The sequence below is a fragment of the Mauremys mutica genome, chromosome 13 (assembly GCF_020497125.1).
Source record: "Mauremys mutica isolate MM-2020 ecotype Southern chromosome 13, ASM2049712v1, whole genome shotgun sequence".
In the NCBI taxonomy this organism is placed as follows: domain Eukaryota; kingdom Metazoa; phylum Chordata; order Testudines; family Geoemydidae; genus Mauremys; species Mauremys mutica.
The window spans coordinates 42,740,864-42,764,180 of record NC_059084.1 but is presented as its reverse complement, the minus strand read 5'-3'; the positions used below and the strand labels follow the sequence as shown (position 1 = coordinate 42,764,180).

The 23,317-nt window shown below is 41.3% G+C and overlaps 2 protein-coding genes across 2 annotated transcripts; one reads left to right on the top strand and one right to left on the bottom strand.

Moving 5' to 3' along the window:
- Positions 1-689: 689 nt before the first annotated feature.
- LOC123347377 (olfactory receptor 10A4-like) lies at positions 690-9,221 on the bottom strand. Its single transcript, XM_044984790.1, has 3 exons — positions 8,702-9,221; positions 1,645-1,884; positions 690-937 (listed from the first exon to the last, which is right to left on the bottom strand). The coding sequence occupies exons 1-3, from the start codon at positions 9,219-9,221 to the stop codon at positions 690-692; spliced, it is 1,008 nt and encodes a 335-aa protein (XP_044840725.1).
- A 13,157-nt stretch (positions 9,222-22,378) lies between these two features.
- Positions 22,379-23,317, top strand: LOC123347376 (olfactory receptor 1440-like). The gene has a single exon (XM_044984789.1). It carries the CDS (start codon positions 22,379-22,381, stop codon positions 23,315-23,317), a length of 939 nt encoding a protein of 312 aa, XP_044840724.1.

Sequence of the window (23,317 nt, the reverse complement as noted above, 5' to 3'; positions counted from 1 at the left end):
AGTCAATGAAATATAATTTTTTTTTGCAATAGCACTTTCAATTGAAATTAAGGCGCGTCCTGACAAACAATTTTGAGACATGGTGGACCTCAAATAATTTTTTCGTAATTTCAGTTTTGAGAAACTGTGCTCACCAGAAGCCACTGATACTGGTAATGTTAAAAGTTTCTTCAAATCCTTCATCTGAATGGTATTTTTTTAAATATTCCAGCACTTTATTCAACATCGTCTTTGCCTCGGATATGTCTATGGTTATGTTCTGCATAACTTTGCTGGTCAAATTAATTTGATTAAAATATTATGCCAAACAACCATGCAACATGAAAATTGAAGCTGCATCATTTTCTGAGCCAATGTTTCAGCTTCATGTCGAAATGAAGGATCATATGACAAGTCCTGGCTTATTTCTAATAGTGCATTGTAAATCTCTCCTGATGAATATCGGAATGGTCTAATAGCGTCTATCCTGCTTTCCCATCTAGTTTGACTTAGACATTTAAGTGTGAGTTTTTGTTCAAGATGCTTCTTCAAGACTGCCCAACAGTGTGTGGGAGCACTAAAAAAGTTGTAAATTGTTTGCACTGTGTTCAAATGTGAAACAGCATCTTTTGATTATTTGGTGGCATCACTGACAACCAGATTGAGCGATTGTGCATGGCAAGGAATGAAAAAAGCTTGATTGTTTAAATTCAATATTCTTTGATGTACACCTGCATGTCGTCCTCGTACCCTTGGCCACGCATATTTTCTAAAGGTATTTCACAGTGTTCCAATCTCTGTAGAATTACATCTGTGAGGGCTTTCCCAGTAGTTTTGTTCACTGGTATAAATTCTAGAAAGTATTCATAAATTCTCACTTCTGCATTTTCATCCATTTTCAGAAATCGTAAAACTATTGACATTGACTCGGTTTTGCTCAGATCTTGAGTACAATCAACTATAATTGAGTAATATTTGGCATGTTTCAAATTTGATAAAATTTCATTATGCACTCCATTAGAAATTAATTCTATTATCTCATTTTTTGTATTTTTACCCAAATAAAGGGTGTTCATCTCTCCATCTTTCACTCTTCATACATGCTCAGGTATAACATAATAAATTTTGCCAATAACTCAACCCATTTTAAGAAATTTCCATTGTTATTATCATATAAAATATCCGAGGATCCACGGAATGTGAGGCACTGTTCTGCTAGGAAATTAATCATTGCCAGTAAACATTCCAACACCGCTTGCCAATGTAGAATTTCTGAATTTAGTTGACGTTGCTGTACCACATTGATTGTTGTACCAGAATGTAATGTTTGACAGCTCAATCCAATTTCTCAATGTGCGTAAATGATTTTTTGATGTTTCATGTTCTTTCAAATGCTGATGCAAATTTCGCCTGCAGTTGCCAAAAGAATGTCCAAGTTACAGAACAGTTTGCAGCAAAAACAAAAAACTACATCTTTGGTCCGTGAATTTACTAATCACGATCTATTAATTTGTTCCCCGTTTTTCTTTTTTTTCTTCATACTGGATGGCATAAATTGATGATTCGACTCATTAAATGAATATTCAAATGTAGGATCTAGTTTTGAAGGACCTTTTTTCACAATAATCATTAGCATTGCATCAGTAATTATTGTCCGCCATGTACTTGGATCCGATCCTATGTCAGTCTCTCCACATTCCAATAATTGTTCTTCAGTTTTAGATTTGGATAACAGCTCTTCATTTGTGGACTCTTCAGCTGAAGTAGTAAATCTTTGGATGGATTGTGATTGTTCGTCTTTATCAGTTAGCAAAGATAATCTTTGGTCAGATTGTTGTTCATCTTTATCAGTTGATAAAGGTAATCTTTGGTTCAATTGGTCTTCATCAGTTGGTGAATAATCACCTTAAATGCATTGCTTAGAGCTTTCACCTTGATTGTCGACTTTTTTAGAATACTTTTTTGAAGTATGAGATAGTTTTTCTAATTCTTTTTGCCATTTCTCTCTTTGTTGCCAGTCGGCAGCAATGGAAAGTTGTTTTTGTTTTGTCCCGGCATTTTAGACCTATAACAACTGGCACCAACGTGAAACGGAAATTAGCGCGAATGGCGCTGATGGAGCAGCACAATACACACACATAATCATGATTTGAGTGACCATGTCAAAACGTGACACAATATTTTTCATGTCATGCTCCTATTGCACTACTGTACTTGCCATAGATAAGGCACTAGTCATTGGAGTGAGAGAGCTCCCCACGAGCTCGGATACACACTGGACCCAGCCCTGCTGGCGTTTTCCCAGCACTGAGGCTGCCCAGCTGGGAACCCGAGGAGCATGCAATGGCGAGAGCTCTGGGGCTGCAGGAGCCAAGGAAGAGGTGTTGGGCTTGCTGGACAGATGCTGCCCCTCTCTGCCAGGTCGCTTGCCCCCTGCAGCATGGGAGGCAGAAGGAGACTCCACGCACTGGTGCACTGTGCAGGGAGGGAGGCGGCTGCCTCTGGGTCTCCATCAGGCAGAAGCTCCCCAGGGGTCCTGGGGACCCTCCCGCCCAGCCTGACTCTTACCTTACTGCGGGTCTGGCCCGAGGTGGATTCATCTCCCATCGCTGCCACTCCAGCGGCTTGGGGTTGGGGTTGCTGCTGGATCCCAGCCCCGCTCATCCTCGGTCTTCGCCTTGGCCCTGGCATGAGTTCAGCTCAGCCTGGGCTGCCTCTCCGCTCCCCTCTCCTCTCCCCTGGCAGGAGGCAGAGCAGAGGGGAGGAGGAGGAGGAGGCAGAGGCAGAGGCAGGGACAAGCCGAGGAGGAGCGGTTTGCTCGGTTGCCATGTTCCACCCACCCTCTGCAGCCGGGGCAGGGCTGAGCTTCTGGTTCCCGCGTGGGGGGTGGCCGCTGACTGCAGGAGAGTGGCAGGGACAAGCTGAGGAGGAGCAGCCCATCCTCTGCAGCTGGAGCAGGGCCGCGCTATCGGCTCCTGCTGCTCTCCCGCGGTCAGCGGCCACACACCCTCCTCGAGCGGGAGCTGGTAGCACAGCCCTGCCCCGGCTGCAGAGGACAGGCTGCTTCTCCTCAGCTTGCAGCGGCGGGGACAAGCTGAGAAGGAGCGGCCCGTCCTTTGCAGTTGGGGCAGGGCTTTACTACCGGCTCCGGCCTGAGGGGTGGGGAGTGGCCACTGCTCGCTGGGGAGTGGCAGGGACATGCTCCCCACTTAGCCGGCTCCCTGCCCTGGCGCACCCTGGTGGCAGAACAACAAGCTGTTCACCGCCCCCCCAGGGCGGTCAGGATCCAGCCCTGGACGTTGCTTGAGGTTTGAGATGGGACCCCATATATTTTGCCGCCCCAAGCACCTGCTTGTTTAGCTGGTGCCTAGATCTGCCCCTGAATGCAGTTAATTCAACCTACACCCTGGTATAGACACCGCTAGGTCAGAAGAGTTCTTCCACAGACATAGATACTGCCTCTCGGAGTGGCACATTCACTACAGCGATGGAAGACTCCCTGCCATTGCTTTGCAAGCATGTACACTACACCACTACAGCAGCTCAGCTGCAGCTCGTCCACTATTTCACTGTAACTGTTTCCAGTGTAGACACAGCCTAGGTGTCTTTAGTCTTCAAATTCAGAGTAGATGCCTTTCCAGAGGTTGAGCTTTAGCCAAACACAAGTTGTTGGGTAACGGGGTGAAATTAAATGACCTGTGATATACAGGAGTTCAGACTAGATGACCTAATAATCCCTCCAGGACTTAAACTATAGGGATCTATTAAACATCTAAGAAAAAAATATTGTGAAAAATGTCATAAAATTGGAAATTTGTTCCATGTCAAGCAAGTTCAAAGTTTCAAAATTTAACATTAAACTACATTTGGATTTTTGAACCAGCTCTCCTGACCAACATATTTGTGGACTTTTGGGGGAGAGAGTGGGGCTTGGAGAACCTAAAATCAGATGAGTAGAATTGCTAATCATACATCATTTTCCTTTCTTCTCACTGGAGACTTCAAACTGAACACAGCCTTCTCATGGCCGAAATTACTGCATGGATATTCAAAGGTGTTCGCTCTCCCCCTTGAAGAACCAGATCTATTCCCGCTGAGCTGGGATATTATAACATTTCCTACACAGTTTCTTTATGGGCCACTGAATGCATAAGAAACAAAACAAAATGCTACTGTTCCATCATTGGCTATTGAATGGTCAAATTTATCTAATGGATAAGGCACCAGACTGTGTGTCAGAGGACCTAACCTTGCCAGCTCCAGACATGTCCCTGCTCTGTGCTCCATGCGTTAAATGGGTCTTTGTAGAGCACTTTGAGGATGGAACATACCCATAAGAGACCTAGTAGTGACACATGTTGTAGATATGTCATATTTCCTCCTGTGTCTCTATATTTACCCTAACTGTGGGACATACTATCCAGATGGGCAGGGAGCAAAAATAAAATGCATAATTAAATATTCACCTTCCTTTTAATATCCATTTGGACAATGGAATATACATGGTGGATATGACATTGACATTTTTCACTCACCCTAGTCTTTATTCTACCCTCATGTACCCCACTGGAATCAGTGAGCTAGTTTTCCTTCCACCCCCACTGGTGTAAATCGTGTCACTCTACTGATATCAGTGGTGCAAAAGCAGTATGAGAATCTAGCCATTAGTCCCTTTTCTAACTGACCATTCCTGGAGTAATCCTGATTTTTGTGAGTGGAATAGTCTGGCTGATACTCAAAAATTCACTTCTTGTTTAAATTTAATCATCTCCAGTTTAAAAGACACTCACCCTTTTTAGCACTAAGCTGGGGACATCTGTCAGATGTTGGCCATGGTTGGAGCTTCTTCATGAAATACTGGAAGTTTTCAAATAGGCTGGTTTTCTGGACTTGGCTGTATGTCTGTGAGAAAAATCTATAGAGCAGGTGAGCATATTAGAGAGTGAGTTTAAGTTACCGGCCATGCATGTTCCCTAGTTTTTTACAAAATGCGATTTAACTCAGATTAACTAATTAGTAGAGTTGATAGGTAGTATTTATAATTGGACACAAGCCCTGGGGACACAGACTCAAGAGAAATCTAAATGTTTTATACACTGTGTACACAGAAAAATGACTTCCTTTTAATTAAGCATTTGAAAGTTAGTGGTTGAAATCCTAGCTCTACTGAAGTCAATGTCCAAACTCATTTAACCCAGTGTGTGGGTGGGATAAGCCCAATTCTGGTATCCTTACTCATATTGAATAACTACTTGCTCCGTAAGTAGGTCTGTGGAATCAGTGGGACTGTTTCTGGAATAGAGTTCTGCTAAACATGAGTAAGGGTGCTGGAATCACAACCTACATTCTTTAATGGCAGCCAAATTCAACTCTCCTTACAAAAATGTAAGTCAGTCTGTCCTAATTCCTGCCCTACCTGACCCCGCAGTTCAATTCCCAAGAAGAGAGATTGAAAAAGGTGCATCTCGTGAGCAGTATGGTCTTTATATGACACCATATGATATCCCTTTAGTAGGACATCTCGCTGCAGTTAGATGATGCCAGTGCTCCACAAATTGCTCCAGATGCCTATTGTATCCCAGGTAAAATTTTTGGAGTTTCTTTAGCCATACAAATCCCCATATGGCTTGGAGTCTACCAAGATTCCTAAAGACTTCTAGGGTTGGTTAAACATTTTTAATTAACGTTTGTATTCAGTGGAAAATTAAGTTTTCAATTAAAACAAATTGTTCATGAAAAGTGTCTCCTGTCCATGGAAATTTTCACTTGTTGAAAAACCAATGGCCTACAAACAAAAAAATGCAAATATTTCAATTTGGATATCCTGCCATAATACCTCATGGTACTTGTAGTTCCATTTCCTCATGGCACCATTATTCTTTACAGGCTGGGTACCCCATCTGGACAGCATCTCCAATGAGGCATCATGATATGGCACTTCAAGGGACCCCTATGATGCAAACTCCTCCAGTCTCCATGAGGGGAGAATGTGGTGCATCATGGGAGATGAAGTTTGACAAGAAAGCCTGGTCCCTGGAGAATAATTGAAGCATGAGGCACCAGAATGAAAAATTCCATGTGGATTTTTAGCCAAAATATTTTAATTTTTGGTTGAATAATTCTGTATTTTGACTGAAATATTTCCTTTTTCAGCCCAGACATTTTGCAGGAAGGTTTTTATTTATTTGTTTATTTATTTATTTAGCCTTTTCAGTAAAAAAATTTAATCTTTTCATGGAAAATTTCACTAAAACATTTTTTAATTAAAATTTTCATGGAAAAAAAGGCCAGTCTGGCCAGCTCTATTTTTATTTCTGCGTTGCTTTTGTCATCAGAAGCATCCAAGTTGCAGCCCCTTTGGTAGAAAAAAAAGTCTCACTGCTTCTTCCCCCATAACTGAATTCTTAATCTTAATCCTTCCCCTTTAACAAAAATATCTGTTGTCCTTGAGGGCACATTTCAAAAACTATGTCCTTTATAGATATTTGAGGTCCATGTGATATTATGTAGGTGATTTATTTACTTTGTGCTCACTGCAAAAATGATATACTAGGTAAATCCCATTGTGACATTGCCCAGAATATGATCTGGACTGAGGGACAGTTGTGTCCCCTCAAATTTCCAACCTGGGGTGCCTTTTACATGGCTTTGCTCTGATAGCAACTACTCCTGGTCTGCTCACACACAGCCTCCAGCATGTCAATCATCCCAGCTATCCTGCATGAGTGCTATACCCAGCCACTCATGAATTATACTGCAGGGCAAAACAAGCAAACTCCCAGTCCCAGATTTCCCCCAGAAATGTGCATTTTGTACTGCCCAGCACCCTCCTGGACAATACAAGCACATATAAAATCTGTCATTTAATTAATAGAAAATGATCTGCACAAACCTTCTTATCTCAAATGGAGTTCCCCAAACACTTCAATCCAAACACACACTGGATTTGATAAAAAATAGGACAAGTTTATTAACTACAGATAGATTTTTAGTGATTACAAGTAATGAGGCATAAAAGTCAGAATCGATTACATGAAAATAAGAGTTAAAACACAATTAACAGCTAACCTAACAAGCTAAATGAATTCAAAGCAAATTCACTCTCACCACATGCTTCAGCGGTCTTACTGGCTGGAATCCCAGTTCAGTGTTAATTTCCTTGTCCTTCAGGTGTTGTTGATACCATGGGCAGAGAGAAAGGGCATTTTGGGGCATCTATTCCCCTTTCTTATAGTTCTCTTTTTCTTTGAAAATCATCTCCAGCTGAGCTTCAGCGGACAGAAGGTCTGTGGGGATGGGAACCTCTAGATGTCTCTTTATCAAAATGTGGATTTCTCCTCAGATCTTTTTTCCTGCCGAAGAATGGCCACTTAACCAGATGATAGTCTATTTAATGTTGTGGACACTAGGCTGAGGCATCATTTTTTGTCTTTTGCCTTTGAGGAACTGGTTTGTGCCTGCTCTTCTAAACTTGGAATATGTCTCAGTAATGTTATACAGTAGAATATTATAACTTTACATAAAATGTTTCCATACATATTTTACCAGGACAATAATGATCCACAAATTATGAATTTTGAAATGATATCTCACAAGGCATACTTTCTACAAAATCTATAAAAAGAGTGAATATAGGGATACAGACTGTTACATCCATACATGACTGAGAGCCAGAAACAAGATTTTGGGTAGGATGGCATTTTTCTCCCAGTTCAAATAAGAAAGAAAGAAAGAAAGAAAGAAAGAAAGAAAGAAAGAAAGAAAGAAAGAAAGAAAACACAATTCTGGACAAAAGCATATAAGCACAAATTCCAAGTGTCATGATTACATGATTACATGACTAGCTTCAGCTCTGTCCCCTTTCTGGTTTCTCTGAGTACACTACTTCAGGGGCCAGGCCTTGTGCATTTACATCTGCTGGGGTGGAATCATTCAGCTCTCTGACTCTTAGACCAACACTCTGTATATTAGCAGTATTTACCCAACAGGTCCAACAGGGTTCAATGCTTGTGTTCTTCCTTTTGGGAACTTGTGAACAGAGAGAATGCAGGGACCAGACAACCTTATTAAAAAAAATAGTTTTTTATCTTAACATTAGGAATAAACATAACATAAGAGAAACAAAAAGGGAGTGTAAAACAACAAACAACCTCACCAACCCCCAAAGGAAGCTTAGGAAGGTCCACTTTCTTCATACACACTAGTAGAAACTTGAATATCTACTTCTTAAGAGACAGAAAAAGTGCCTTTATATCCAGCAGCATTCATTTGTCTTATCAGTTCCTGGGGTTTGAGGGCCCTGCTAGTCCAAACCCAGTTTGGTGGGCTCAACAGAATATTGAACCTGTATCCTGAGGTGCAATGGCTCTCCCATTGTTCTGCAATAACCCATAAGTGTTTGCTGAAAGTATTCTTATAATTGGTCATTTTTTTGCTTTTCTGTTTCTTTCTCAGAAACACCCTTGGGTAAACCCAGAAAAGTCACATAGTAGGCATTCCAATAACCAGGTCAACATACAGTATTCATAAATCGTTACAGATAAGCCCCACTGCTGCTACATCATTATGTATTGCAAGAAGTCAGAACATTGCCAACCACTGGCTGACATTTCTTCCACTTATCTTTATCATAGATTCAATTATCAAGACTAATGTTACTTGAGGAATCTGAATTTCTCTAATATTTTCCCCAGAGCTGCCTTCACTTCCCTGTTTTTCAGGCTGTAGATGATGGGGTTTAACATGGGCGTTAAGATGCTGTACTGGATGGAAAACAGTCTGTCCAAAACCTCCGAGGATGCTGAGTTAGGTCTCAGATACCTGAACAACCCAGTGCTGTAGAATAAAACAACAACAATCAGGTGGGAGCTGCAGGTGGAGAAGGCTTTATGCCTGCCCTCCGCAGAGTGTATCCTCAGGATGGTAGAGATGATGTGAATGTAGGAGACTAGGTTAAAAGAGAAGGTGATAAGTCCTACCAACATTGCTGAGGTATGAAGCAACAGTTTATTGGTGAAGGTGTCAGTGCAGGATAGGTCTAATACTGGAGGAGGCTCACAGCTGAAATGGTTGATTTTGTTGGGCCCACAGAAATGTGTATTTAGTAAAGGAAGAGTGTTTATCAATGCATATATAAACCCCACAATCCATGCACCAATCACTAGCTGACTGCAGACATATTTGTTCATAATCCTCATATAATGCAGTGGATTACATATAGCCTCGTATCGGTCATGAGCCATTGCTGCCAGAATGAATACTTCACTACAACCAGCCATGAGACTGAAGAAGATCTGGGCAATGCAGCCATTGACAGAAATTCTTTTCACCTCTACTAGGAAATTCACAAGCATCATAGGGACTGCGACTGAGGAATAAGAGATATCTGAGAGGGATAAATGGAACAAAAAAAAGTACATGGGTGTGTTGAGGCAAGGATCAGCCCTTATCACCAGCATGATCACCATGTTCCCCATTAAGGTGATAAAATAAATAGCTAAAAACACTAGGAAGAGTAAAATTTGGAATTGTGGATCACTGGAGAGTCCTGAGAGAATAAAGTAGTTCAGAGCAGTTTGATTTTCCATTGACATTTATTCCTCAAATATGTAAGCTGTAAAAATAGAAACAGAGATTAACAAATGTAACATGAGTAAATGGGAATGCTATAGGGGCATAAGCTCTTGGCAATGAAGAAGCCAATCGACTACACATGTATCTATCTATCTATCTAGCTATCTCTGGATTGGCACAAGGTGTTTTCCAGAGATTACTTTTGGAAATCAATGCTAGCGAAGGATTTATCATCTCCTTGGTAGTTCTGCCAGTGTAAACCACTCATGGGCAGATGAACATCTGGTGTAAAGCAGCAAAAGCCTACTTATGTCACTGGGCCAGTTCCTCACCTGGCGTAAATCATGATAACTCTACTGAAATAAATGGAGCCATGCTGCTTTACACCACCTGAAGATCTGTCCTTGCACATACTGTGTACAATCTACACTTTGAGGTGCAATTCAAGATACTAGTTTTTTTAATCTATCATATAGCTAAATTCAGTGCCTTGCATGCTGTCAAGTATCGGGGGTAGCCATGTTAGTCTGTATCCACAAAAACAACAATGAGTCGGATGGCACCTTAAAGACTAACAGATTTATTTGGGCACGAGCTTTCCTGGGAAAAAAATCACTTCTTCGGATGCATGGAGTGAAAATTACAGATGCAGACATTATTCTACTGATGTATGAAGAGAAGGGAGATACCTAACAAGTGGAGAACCAGTGTTGACAGGGCCAATTTATTCAGGATGGATGTAGTCCACTCTCAATAATAGATGAGGAGGTGTCAATGCCAGGAGAGGGAAAGCTGCTTTTGTAGTGAGTCAACCACTCCCAGTCCCTATTCAAGCCCAAATTAATGGTGTTACATTTGCAAATGAATTTTAGTTCTGCAAGGCACTGAATTTAGCCATATGAAGCAGAAAGTCATCAACCTCGTCAAAAAACTCACACAGATACAGACAGACATCATCTTCCTCTCCAAGTGCAAACAGATGGACATCATACCAAATGGACTGAAGGTAAAAAATCCATTGCAATTGACATACTACACTGACTATGGTGAGAGACTGTGCCACGCACTCTCAAAGAAACTGAGGAACCACCTGATCAGCATCCTGTACAGCAGACAAGAGAAGATCAAGAATGAGCTCTCAAAACTGGAGACTCTCATACAAAACCAACCTTCCACACAAACTTCCACGTGGCTGGATTTTATAAAAATGAGACAAGCTATTTACAATTCACACTTCACTTCAGAGGAAAAAGGACAGTAAACTATCTAAACTCCTACATACTATAGGGGCTACGATAGTGGTACCCTTACCTCACCCAACAATATTGTTAATCTATCCAACCACACACTTAGCCCAGTGGAAGAGTCTGTCCTATCTTGGGGACTCTCTTTCTGCCCCACCACCCCTACAAACATGATACAGATCTGCAGTGATCTGGAAGCCTATTTTCGTCATCTCTGACTCAAGGAATATTTTTAACACTCCACTGAACAGTGCACTGAACAACAGGAACCCTCCTACCAACACCACAAGAAGAAGAATTCTGCATGGATTCCTCCTGATGGTCAAAATGACAGACCTGACTTCTACATAGAGTGCTTCTGCAGACGTTCACAGGCTGAAATTGTGAACAAACAGCATCACTTGCCTCATAACCTCAGCCGTACAGAAAGCAATGCCATCCACAGCCTCAGAAACAAGTCTGGCATTATAATCAAAGGGGCTGAGAAAGGAAGTGCTGTAGTCATAATGAACTGGTGGGTTTATGAACAGGAAGCTGCCAGGGAACTCTCCAACACCACATTCTACAGGACACTATCCTCCAATCCCACTGAGGAGTACCAAAAAAACCTACACCATCTGCTCAGTAACAAATTTATATGGACACACCCCTAGAGCCCCAACCAGGGGTATTCTGCTACCCAAGATCCATAAATCTGGAAACCCTAGACACCCCATCATCTCAGGCATTGGCACTCTTACAACAGGATTATCTGGCTATTTGGACTCTCTCCTCAGACCGTATGCTACCAGCAATCCTAGCTATCTTCGAGACACCGCCGACTTCCTGAGGAAACTACACTGCATTGGTGATCTTCCTGAAAACACCATCCTGCCCACCATGGATGTAGAAGCTCTTTACACCAATATTCCACATGAGGATGGACTACAAGCTGTCAAGAACAGTATCCCTGATGAGACCACAGCACACCTGATGGCTGAGCTTTGTGACTTTTTCCTCACCCACAACCATTTCAGAGTTAGGGACAACTTATACCTTCATGTCAGTGGCACTGCTATGGGTACCCGTATGGCCCCACAATATGCCAACATTTTTATGGCTGACTTAGAACAACACTTCCTCAGCTCTCGTCCCCTAGCGCCCCTCCTCTACTTGTGCTACATCGATGACATCTTCATCATATGGAACCATGGGAAGGAGGCCCTTGAAGAATTCCACCTGGATTTCAACATTTTCCAACCCACCATCAACCTCAGCCTGGACCAGTACACACAAGAGAGCCACTTCCTGGACACTACAGTGCAAATAAGTGATGGTCACATAAACACCACCCTATACCAGAAACCTACTGATCGCTATCCTTACCTACATGCCTCCAGTTTCCATCCAGGACACACCACACAATCCATTGTCTACAGCCAAACCCTAAAATACAATTGAATTTGCTCCAATCCCTCAGACAGAGAGAAACACCTACAAGATCTTTATCAAGCATTCTTAAAACTACAATACCCACCTGGGGAAGTGAGAAAACAGGTTGACAGAGCGAAATGGGTATCCAGAAATCACCTGCTACAGGACAGGCCCAACAAGGAAAATAACAGACCACCACTGGACATCACATACAGCCCCCAGTTAAAACCTCTCCAGCACATCATCAATGATTTACAACCTATCCTGGAAAACGATCCCTCACTCTCACAGACCTTCGGAGGCAGGCCAGTCCTCCCTTACAGATAGTCCCCCAACCTGAAGCAGATACTCACCAGCAACTACACCAAACCACAGAAACACTAACCCAGGAATCAATCCCTGTAACAAACTTAATTGCCTATGTTGTCCCAATATCTACTCTAGTGACACAATCAGAGGACCCAACCACACCAGCTACACCATCAGGGGCTCATTCACCTGCACATTTACTAATGCGATATATACCATCATGTGCCAGCAATGCCCCTCTGCCATGTACATTGGCCAAACCAGACAGTCTCTACGTAAAACAATAAATGGACACAAATCTGACATCAGGAACGTTAACATACAAAAGCCAGAAGGAGGACACTTCAATGTCCCTGGACATTCTATGACAGATTTAAAAGTAGCCATACTTGAAGAAAAAAAATCTTCAAAAACAGACTTCAAAGAGAAACTGCAGGACTAAAATTAATTTGCAAATTTAACGCCATTATTTTGGGCTTGAATAAGGACTGGGAGTGGCTGGCTTGCTACAAAAGCAATCTTTCCCTCTCCTGCCTCTGGAAATTTCCACTACATGCATCCAACGAAGTGGGCATTCACCCATGAAAGCTCATATTCCAATATGTCTGTTAGTCTATAAGGTGCCACAGGACTCTTTGCTGCTTTCCCTCTCCTGGCATCGATGTGGATGTAGTGGATGTAGTCCACTTCTCATCAATTATTGGGAGTGGGTTACATCCACACTGATTGAATTGGCCCCATCAACACTGGTTCTCCATTTGTTAGGTACCTCCCTTCTCTTCATGTGTTAGTATAATAATGCCTGCATCTGTAATTTTCACTCCATGCATCTGAAGAAGTGGGATTTTAATGCAGGAAAGCTTATGCCCAAATAAATCGGTTAGTCTTTAAGGTGTGACCAGACTCCTCGTTGTTTTTCTTATTATTTTTCTTATTATTATTATGGGGAATGTGCCTGGTTTATCAGGCAGAGTCTATATACATAATGGTATTTATTTTCAAACCTGAAAATGTACAAATTGAAGAACATGGAGAATTTTATTTTATGTTTTAGAACTTGAATCAAAGACTTTGTTGATGCTCTTGGACACATCAGAATGTGAATTTCACTCTCTTTATCCACTGATACAACTGGAACCCCCCATAATTCTGTTGCCAGCTACAGCTTCAAGTCCCTGGGCCAATACTGCTCCACCATTCTGGCTGGAAATGAAGGAGCAAGTGATATTTGCCATTATTATTTCCCTAACATCTAATGGCCACATATGAGCTCAGGGTTCTGTGGTGTCAGGCACTATACATACACTGAGTGAGAGACAATCCATGCCCTGAATTCCTTACAATCTATACTGACCACAGAGGGAGATGCAGAGTTTAAGGATAAATCACTACCACGAAGCACAGAGCAGGGAATAAAAATCAGGTCTTCTGGCTCACAGTCTAATGCCTGATTCACAAGACCATTATGCCTTTCAGACAAGCAAGCTTTAGAATAATACCTCATGATATATAAAGGTAGAGTCCTGCGAGAAAGGTTACAGTGATGGGATCTGTGAAGGAGCTATGCTGGGGATCAGGTGAATGGAAATAAACCATTGTACCTTTAAATGAGGTTTTCAAAGAACCTGGATATGTGAGTATGGATGAGTGGCTGCAGATTAGATCACTAATTCATCGGGGGTGGAATTTTGAAATTTTGATGGGACTTGTACTCCTAAATAACTTAGGGCCAGATTTTTAAAGGTATATAGATGCCAAGTGAGATTTTCTAAAGCACCTAGGTACCTAAAACTTTGGGCGCATAGGTAACTTTTGAAAATTCCACTAGGAACCTACATACCTTTAAAAATCTGGCCTTTGAGCACTTTGTGAAATCTCATCCTGGCTGAGGAGGTGAGCAAGAAAAAAATAGATAGATAGATAGATAGATAGATAGATAGATAGATAGATAGTTCTTTACAAGGTGGCTAAACTTGGTTAAATGTTTAACCTTCTGTTGAGCACACTTTATCAACATAGATGGGCTTCTTTGTTCTTAATGACTGCACTGAAGATCTGCCAGGTCATGAGTGGAACAATTATGGATTCAAGACCTCTCAAGATTATGCTCACTGCCAGGCAAAAGGAATATAAGACAATAAATAGATCCAAAACATAAAAGAAACTCACCTATTAACAACAGGAGGTGAAATGTTAATGCTTGTCCTTCAGTATTCTGAAATATTGAATGAGAGATGAAGAAACGAATTCTATCACAAATATACAGTTTCTTTCTTTCTTTCTTTCTTTCTTTCTTTCTTTCTTTCTTTCTTTCTTTCTTTCTTTCTTTCTTTCTTTCTAAATGAGAAACTCTTTTCCCTGAAAAGACATTAAGGTATTTTAGTGGAAATGGATCTAATTTGTATATATATCTCACATCTGAACAAGGGGGCAGATCTAGCTGAGACAAATGCTCCCAACCAATTATTTGGAGTATGTTTGTTTCTTTTGGGACATAGTCTCCGAACCTCATCTTTCCATCCTATTAGTTTAATTGGAGAGAAATTACATAAAAGTGAACAAGTAGATTGTTTTCTGCTCTAATCAGAATAGATCATTGCCTCCAGTTTTATGTAAAGCTTGTAGGGGAAGAATGGGTGATAGAACAGCTAGAGTATGAGATGTTTCATGAATTTTGCAGTTTGAATGCAAAAAAAACAACCCTACAAGATATTTTTGATAAATTTACTTCCAATCTGTTTATGTTCAATTGCCATACTTCACAGATGTTCAACACCTAGAACAAAGTGACCCCAAATCTGATTGGGACTCTGGATGCTATCAGGCCTACAAATATTAAAAGAGAATGATATTGACTGGGCTTTTCAAAGGACCATAAAGGACTTGGAGCTAATATTTCATAGTAGGTTTTCAAAAGTATCTAGGTTCCTAGTTCCCATATAGGCAGCAAAGCACCTTTAAAAATCTGGCACTAGGTGCCCAGATCCCAGTGAAAAACCAAATCAACAATTCAAATAATAACAAAAAATATAAGGGCAACCATGCATGAATTATGGTAAGGCTAATGGTTGGAATTTACAGGTATTAGATGTTAGGATTTGGGGCCCAGAGTTGTCTTGGGCCTGGTCTGCACTATGACTTTAGGTCGAATTTAGCAGTGTTACCTCGATTTAATCCTGGACCCGTCCACACAATGAAGCCCTTTTTTTCGACTTAAAGGGCTCTTTAAATCGATTTCTTTAGTCCACCTCAAACAAGGGGATTAGCGCTGAAATCGGCCTTGCCAGGTCAAATTTGGGATAGTGTGGATGCAATTCAATGGTATTGGCCTCTGGGAACTATCCCAGAGTGCTCCATTGTGACCTCTCTGGACAGCGCTCTCAACTCAGATGCACTGGCCAGGTAGACAGGAAAAGGCCCGCAAACATTTGAATTTCATTTCCTGTTTGCCAGTGTGTTTGCAGAGCTCATGCAGAGTTCATCAGCATAATGTGCACTTTGCCGGGGCACATTGCCCGGCCCATACTTTGTGAGATGTCTATGACCATGTCCCTCTTGTCACCACACTGCTGTCACCTCCCTGCTTGGTTTTCCGTGAAACAGTTGTCTGCCGTTGCTCTGACGGAGGGAGGGGCAACTGACAACATGGCTTACAGGGAATTAAAATCAACAAAAGGGGTGGCTTTGCATCAAGGAGAAACACAAACAACTGTCACACACAGAATGGCCCCCTCAAGGATTGAACTCAAAGCCTTGTGTTTAGCAGGCCATTAATTTCACAAAACAAATCAGGTCAGTTTCTTGTTTTGATCCATCTATCTTTTACATCTTAGGCTGGCAGCAGACAGTGCAGTACGACTGCTAGCCATCGTCATCTCCTGGGTGCTCAGCAGAAGATGGGAATGGCCTGGCTGAGTCACTCCCATGTCTGCCCAGGCGCCCCGACCAACCTCACGGAGGTTGGCTAAAAGAGCACCCAGGAATACGACGACGATTGCTACCAATCATAATGCACCATCTGCTGCCAAAAGGCAATGAGCTGCTGCTGTGTAGCAATGCAGTCCCACGTCTGCCAGCACCCAGGAGACGTACGGTGACGGTGAGCTGAGCAGGCTCCATGCTTGACGTGGTATGGCGTCTGCTCAGGTAACCCATGAAAAAAGGCATTAAACGATTGTCTGCCATTGCTTTCACAGAGGGAGGGAGGAAGAGGGGGGCCTGACGACATATACTCAGAACCACCCGTGACACTGTTTTTGCCCCATCAGGTATTGGAATCTCAACCCAGAATTCCAATGGGCAGCGGAGACTGCAGGAACTGTGGGATAGCTACCCAAAGCTACCCACAGTGCAACGCTCCGGAAGTTGATGCTAGCTTCGGCACTGGGGACGCAGTCCGCCGACTTAATGCACTTAGAGCACTTGGTGTGGGGATACACATAATCAACTGTATAAAAACGATTTCTAAAAAAATGACCTATAAATTCAACCTAATTTTGTAGTGTAGACATACCCTTAGATTTGTTTGAAAAAATGCTAGCCAATAAGAAAAAGAGAAATAACTGAACTAGATCTCTCACTAGCAGATATTTTCTACCAAAAAGTAAATTTGAAGCAAGTCTTGGAGAATGTTCATGGCAGAGGAATTTTGAACATGAAATTTAGAGTATTTATACCGTGGAAAAAACTCATCCTAAGTGTTAGGTAACCTGCATCTTACAGAATGATTGAAGCAAGGCCTTACAGTTAACTCCACGGCATTTCTCATCTGTCAATCTGTCTGTAATGTGATAACTTTTGAAAATCACATATGATCAATTCCAAAATTTCCAGGCATGTTCTCAGCATCAGTGGGCAGAAGCCTATGGATTTTGTTGAAAACTGAAAACTGTCAACGCCTGATTTCCACTGGTGTAAGCAGAAGGAAAATCAGGCCCACATTTTGTGCTGCCGGCAGCAGTAGCTTTCTGGCGCTCCCTCCTGTGGCCTACACATAACATAGGCAGAAGCTTATTCTTCTATTCTCTCATTGTGTGTACAGCTCAGCAGACATACACAACCAAGTGTACAGTGTACAGTCCAATCAAATTTCTCATGAATTGTCTTTGAACAATGAATACTGTGATAAAGTTCCTCCTCTACCTTGGTGGGTCCTGCGCTTATTGGCGGATTTTGCTAGCCTCAGAGATCTTCCTGTGTTGGATTAGGAGTTGGGAGGTTTTTGGGGGAGCCTGGGCCCCCCCTCTACCCTGGGTTCCAGCCCAGGGCCCTGTGGACTGCAGCTGTCTAGAGTGCCTTCTGGAACAGCTATATGACAGCTACAATTCCCTGGGCTACTTCCCCATGGCCTCCTCCCAACACCTTCTTTGTCTTCACCACAGGACCTTCCTCCTGATGTCTGTTAATGCTTGTATTCCTCAGTCCTCCAGCAGCACATCCTCTCTCTTCCAGCTCCTTACACACAACTCACTAACTGGAGTGAGAGACTTTTTATACCAGTAAAAGCAGCAAAGAGTCCTGTGGCACCTTATAGACTAACAAACGTTTTGGAGCATGAGCTTTCATGGGTGAATACCCATTTCCTCGGTGTCCTGATTAGCCTTAATTAATTCTAGTAACTTCCCAATTGGCTACAGGTGTCCTAATTAGCCTGCCTACCTTAATCAGTTTTAGAAAGTTCCTAAGTGTTCTGGAATAGTCACTGTTATCTTACCCAGGGAAAAGGGACCTGCTTAACCTGGGGCTAATGTTTCTACCTTCAACCACTCTCTTGTAGCCATCTGGCCTGACCCTGTCACAATACACATTTTTAATTGAAAGTTATGGCAAGCAGGTGAAATTTGTCACATCAGCCACTAGTTCCAAATTACTAATTGAGCAAGTATTTCTGGCCCCTTTGTTTATGACCTGATCCTGAATCCCTAAAAGACAATGTAAAGACTTCATTGGGCTTTAGATAAAGCCTTTATCAACTATTGTATGTTCCTTTTGAATAAAGATGGATGAGACTGGAATTTTCCAATCAATGGTAGCTGAGCTCCTAGCTATCTTAGTTTTCTTTGAATATCCCATTTTAATGACCCTTCCAACCCAAAAAGTTCTTGTGATATGACTCAAACTGAATCATTTGGACACAGAGAATCTGATTCTCCACAGCCTTGTGATTTGTGATCATATATACCTGAATTCTATTCTATTCTATTCTATTCTATTCTATTCAAGTTCTCATGCAGCCCTCATCACAGTAGCATGTAGAAAGATACTAAGGCCACGTTTACACTTACCTGCTGGGTCGACGCGGCGAGTTCGACTGCTCGTAGTTCGAACTATCGCGTCTGATCTAGACGCGATAGTTCGAACCCCGGAAGCGCTAGTTCGAACTCCGGTACTCCACCGCGGCAGGAGGAGTTGCCGGAGTCGACCTTGGAGCCGCGGAGTTCGCTTCCGCGGCATCTGGACGGGTAAGTAAGTTGAACTAGGGTAGTTCGAATTCAGCTACGTTATTCACGTAGCTGAATTCGCGTACCCTAGTTCGACCCCCGACCTTAGTGTAGACCAGGGCTAAGTGACATGACTGGCATATGTCATATGTTTCTTCTTTCCTCTCTCCAGGAAGAAATTGTGTGGCGATGTATACACACACACACACACACACACACACATTCTATGTCATGTGTTTATATTACCAAAGTGAAAAAAAAAAAGAAATATGACTTGCCCTTTGAGTGGAAGGTGACGAGGTTTGTGCCTTGGCCTTTCCAATGTTGTCCTTACATGCCTGTGTTGTTTTTTATATTAATCTTTTGTAATTTGACCTAGTTTCCACTTTTTGTAGGACTCTTTTCTGAGTTTCAGATCACTGAACATCTCCTAGTTAAGCCAGAGTGGTCTCTTGCCATACTTCCTATATTTCGTATGCAGTGGGATAGTTTGCTCGTGTGTCCTTAATAATGACTCTTTAAAAAAACTACCAATTCTCTTGAACTGTTTCCCCTTTAGACTTGCTTCCCATAGGATGTTACCTACCAACTCCTTGAGTTTGCTAAAGTCTACCTTCTTGAAATCCATTAACTGTATTCTGCTGTTTTTCCACCTACATTCCTTGGAATCATGAACTCTCTCATTTCATTACCACTTTCACCCAAGCTGCCTTTCACTTCCAAATTCTCAACCAATTCCTCCATAAGTATCAATATCAAATCTAGAACAGCTTCTCCCCTTGTGGCTTTTTCCATCTTCTGAAATAAAGAAAATTGCCTCCAATCTGTGTCCTGCTGTATTATTTTCCCAACAGATATCTGGGTAGTTGAAGTCCCCATTGCCACCAAGTCCTGTGCTTTAGATGATTTTGTTAGTTGTTTAGAAAAGGCCTCATCCACTTCTTCTTCCTCGTTAGGTGATCTAAAATAAGCACTTACCATGACATCACCTTTGTTTTTAGAGCTTTTATCTTTACCCAGAGACTTTCAACAAGTCTGTGTCAATGCAACACCTCCTCACTTTTTTCCCTTCCTGTCCTTCCTGAGCAAGTTGTACCCTTCTGTACCAATATTGAAATCATGTACTTTTCTCATATGTCTCTGTGTGTGTGTGTGTGTGTGTGTCTGTCTGTCTGTCTGTCTGTCCATCTGTCTGTCTATACCCACACTCTCTCTTTGGAAATTCCGTCGGGAAAAATGTTAGAGTATTGGAGAGCACTCAAATATCATGAATTGACTTGCACACTTTAATTCCCTTCCCCACTTATGTGTATGTATTTTCTTAATGATGGTTGAAAAACCCTTACTCACATTAATGAGCCTTTGTAACTTCAGGGTGGTGACTAACTACTAAAGAGCAGGAGTAAGGGGCCCATAATTTGGATCAGTGCAGAACTGTACAACAGAATATCAAGCTGTGTCTAACTTTTACCCTTGGGAATGTGGGCTCTAGATAAATGAAGCCACTAATATTAGCACCAAATTGGGTCCTGTGACCTGTATTTGATCATTAGACATGGGCATCTTGCAGTTTCAAACAAACAAACAAACAAACAAACAAACAAACAAACAAACAAACAAACAAACAAGTGCTAAAGACACATGAATAATTTTAGTGACTAATCCTTGGTCTGTAGCCCATTGTGATGTTCAAATTTCAACATTCAAGAGAGATTTCATTTTCATTGGATGCTTAAGGCCAGATTTTCAGAAATATTTAGGCACCTAGAGAGAAGTACAAAAGCACCTAAGTATCTAAAATGCATTGATTGCAATAGGAGTTAAGGATGTACATGCTTCTGACAATCCAGTAGGGGCCTAAATACCTTTAAAAATCTGATGCTTCGGCTAGGAGTTTTTATAGGAACCCTATAGGAGTTAGAGACTAAAATTCCAATGACTTTTAATGAGAGTTGCGTGTCTAAATCCCTTTGGTCACTTTAAAAATCACAACCTCCATATTTAATAAACATTGCAACTATAGGGTGAGGTCTTCAGCTGGTGTAAGGATGATCTGTTGAATTCATTAGAGCCATGATAAGCACTGACTTCAAGCTATAGCGATTTACACAACTAAGGATTTGGCCTCAGTTGATTTCAGTAGAGTTGCATCTGTTTAAACTACTGATATTCTGGTCTATTCCCTTCAGAGGAGATACACTGGGAATAGGAACCATTTTCTAAACAAATATATCAAATATAAGGCAAGTCATATAACTTCATTTAATGCTTCCTAACTTACGGGCCATAAAGCTTTGATTGATTACTGAATGAGAAAAGTGCCAGCATGAGAAACGCCAGGGACCTTCTCTCAGAGGCAACAAGAACATATTTAAACAGTTTCAAGTCGTAAACAAATGATTTGTATTACCTACAGCCACATAGATAGATATGCTGGAGGAGAAGAGTTAAAATTTCACATGACCTTGGATCTGTATAGAAATAGGGTGAGTTTTTGTTTGTTTGTTTGTTCATGTTTCTTTCATTTTATTTCTGTTAGCCTATATATTCTTTACATTTTTGAAAGCCAAATTCATCTGCACAAACTTCCATTGAAAATATTCTTTAATTTGAAAATGTAAGCTTCCACAAAATTGAGAAGTTTGGGGTTTTTTTGTTTTGTTTTGTTTTTTCAAAAAAATCCATTTTTACATTTCTTGATTTTGTGATTATTTATTGAATTTTTCTTTTACATTTTTTCTTCTTCTTCTTCTTCTCTCTTTTGGATTTTGCAATTCTCTTTGTTTGGTAGTTTTGTTAGTTTATGCTTTCTTTTGCAGTGTCAATTTTCATTGATCATCCTAGATATACGGGGTCTGTTGAAATTAAAAAAAAAAGACTTTTTTGTTTTGAAGGGAAAATGACAAATGAAAAAACTGATACAGAATTTCTATGGGAAATTTTTTAAATATATTCTTATAGACTCAGACTCCCAGACTTTTGAAAATTAATGTAATGAAAATCATTTGAAAATGTTCACAATTTTGTGATCTCTTCCCAGTTAATTAAACAGCTCTAATAAAGATTTATCTCTCTGTTCATATACATCTGTCTATCTATGTAACTATCTATCTACCTTACACTACAGGGCAAATGAAAAGCTCAATCTGTCAACTTTCAACTTTCTGCTTAAGAAGTTCATTATTCTCCTATTTTCCCCCTATAGATATGCTGAGAACTTTACTTTGGAAACTGGACAAATGTCAGAAAAATAAAAGTCAAAAATACATTCTGCCTTTCTTGGAGCCATCTATCTCTGTGTCTAGATTATCTATTTATTAGAGTTTATCTACTCACTGCATTTCTGTGTATATAAATTAGGTTTGTATTACTGTTGCATTTTTTTTCTGTTCTCACAGGACACTGTTTTGCTGAAGAATAATGGAGAATCAAACCACCGTGGCCAAATTTATAATTTTAGGAATTTCCAGTGACCCACAGCTCCAGGTTTTCCTGTTCTTGGTATTTTTAGTTATTTATGTAATAACCTTACTGGGGAACATGCTTATCATGTTGGTAATAAAGGTTGATCCTCATCTTCAATCACCCATGCACTTCTTTCTGTCCCATTTATCTTTTGTTGACATCTGCTATTCCTCCACCATTGTCCCCAAGATGCTGGAGATCTTCCTAGCAGAGGAGAAAACCATTTCTGCCAATGGCTGCATTACCCAAATGTTCTTTATTATTTTGTCATCTGGTGCTGAAATTTTCACTCTTGCAGCTATGGCTTATGACCGATATGCTGCCATATGTGACCCACTGCATTATATGGAAACAATGAAGAAACGACTCTGCCGACAGCTAGTGGGGGGTGCATGGACCATTGGCTTTATATATGCTCTGGTAAATACCATTCCTCTGCTAAAATTACACTTCTGTGGTCCCAGCGAAATCAACCATTTCACCTGTGAGCTCCCTTCACTCTTGGTCTTGTCTTGCACTGAGACCTTCAGCAATGAAGTGGTGCTCCTTTCCTCCATTGCAATATTTGGATCCAGCTCCTTCCTGCTCACACTGGTCTCCTACATTCACATAATTGCCACCATCTTGAGAATACACTCCACGGAGGGCAGGCGCAAAGCCTTCTCCACCTGCAGTTCCCACCTTCTCATCGTCATTTTATACTTTGGGACAGGTTCCTTTCGATATGTAAGACCCAGCTCAGTCTCCTCCGAGGGTCTGGATATGCTGGTGTCCATCCAGTACAGCATCTTGATCCCCATGTTAAACCCCATCATCTACAGCCTGAAAAACAAGGAGGTGAAAAGAGCCATGGTGAATATGTTGAAAAAAGCATATGTTTCTCATGTAACATAA

Coding starts and splice junctions, on each gene's coding strand:
- LOC123347377 (XM_044984790.1), bottom strand. CDS start 9,221: ATGGCTCATGACCGATACGAGGCTATATGTAATCCACTGCATTATATG. Junction 1,885..8,701: donor GTTAAACCCCATCATCTACA/GCCTGAAAAACA, acceptor AATGCATTTAAG/GTGATTATTCACCAACTGAT. Junction 938..1,644: donor TGACATAGGATCGGATCCAA/GTACATGGCGGA, acceptor ACTCAATTATAG/TTGATTGTACTCAAGATCTG.
- LOC123347376 (XM_044984789.1), top strand. CDS start 22,379: ATGGAGAATCAAACCACCGTGGCCAAATTTATAATTTTAGGAATTTCC.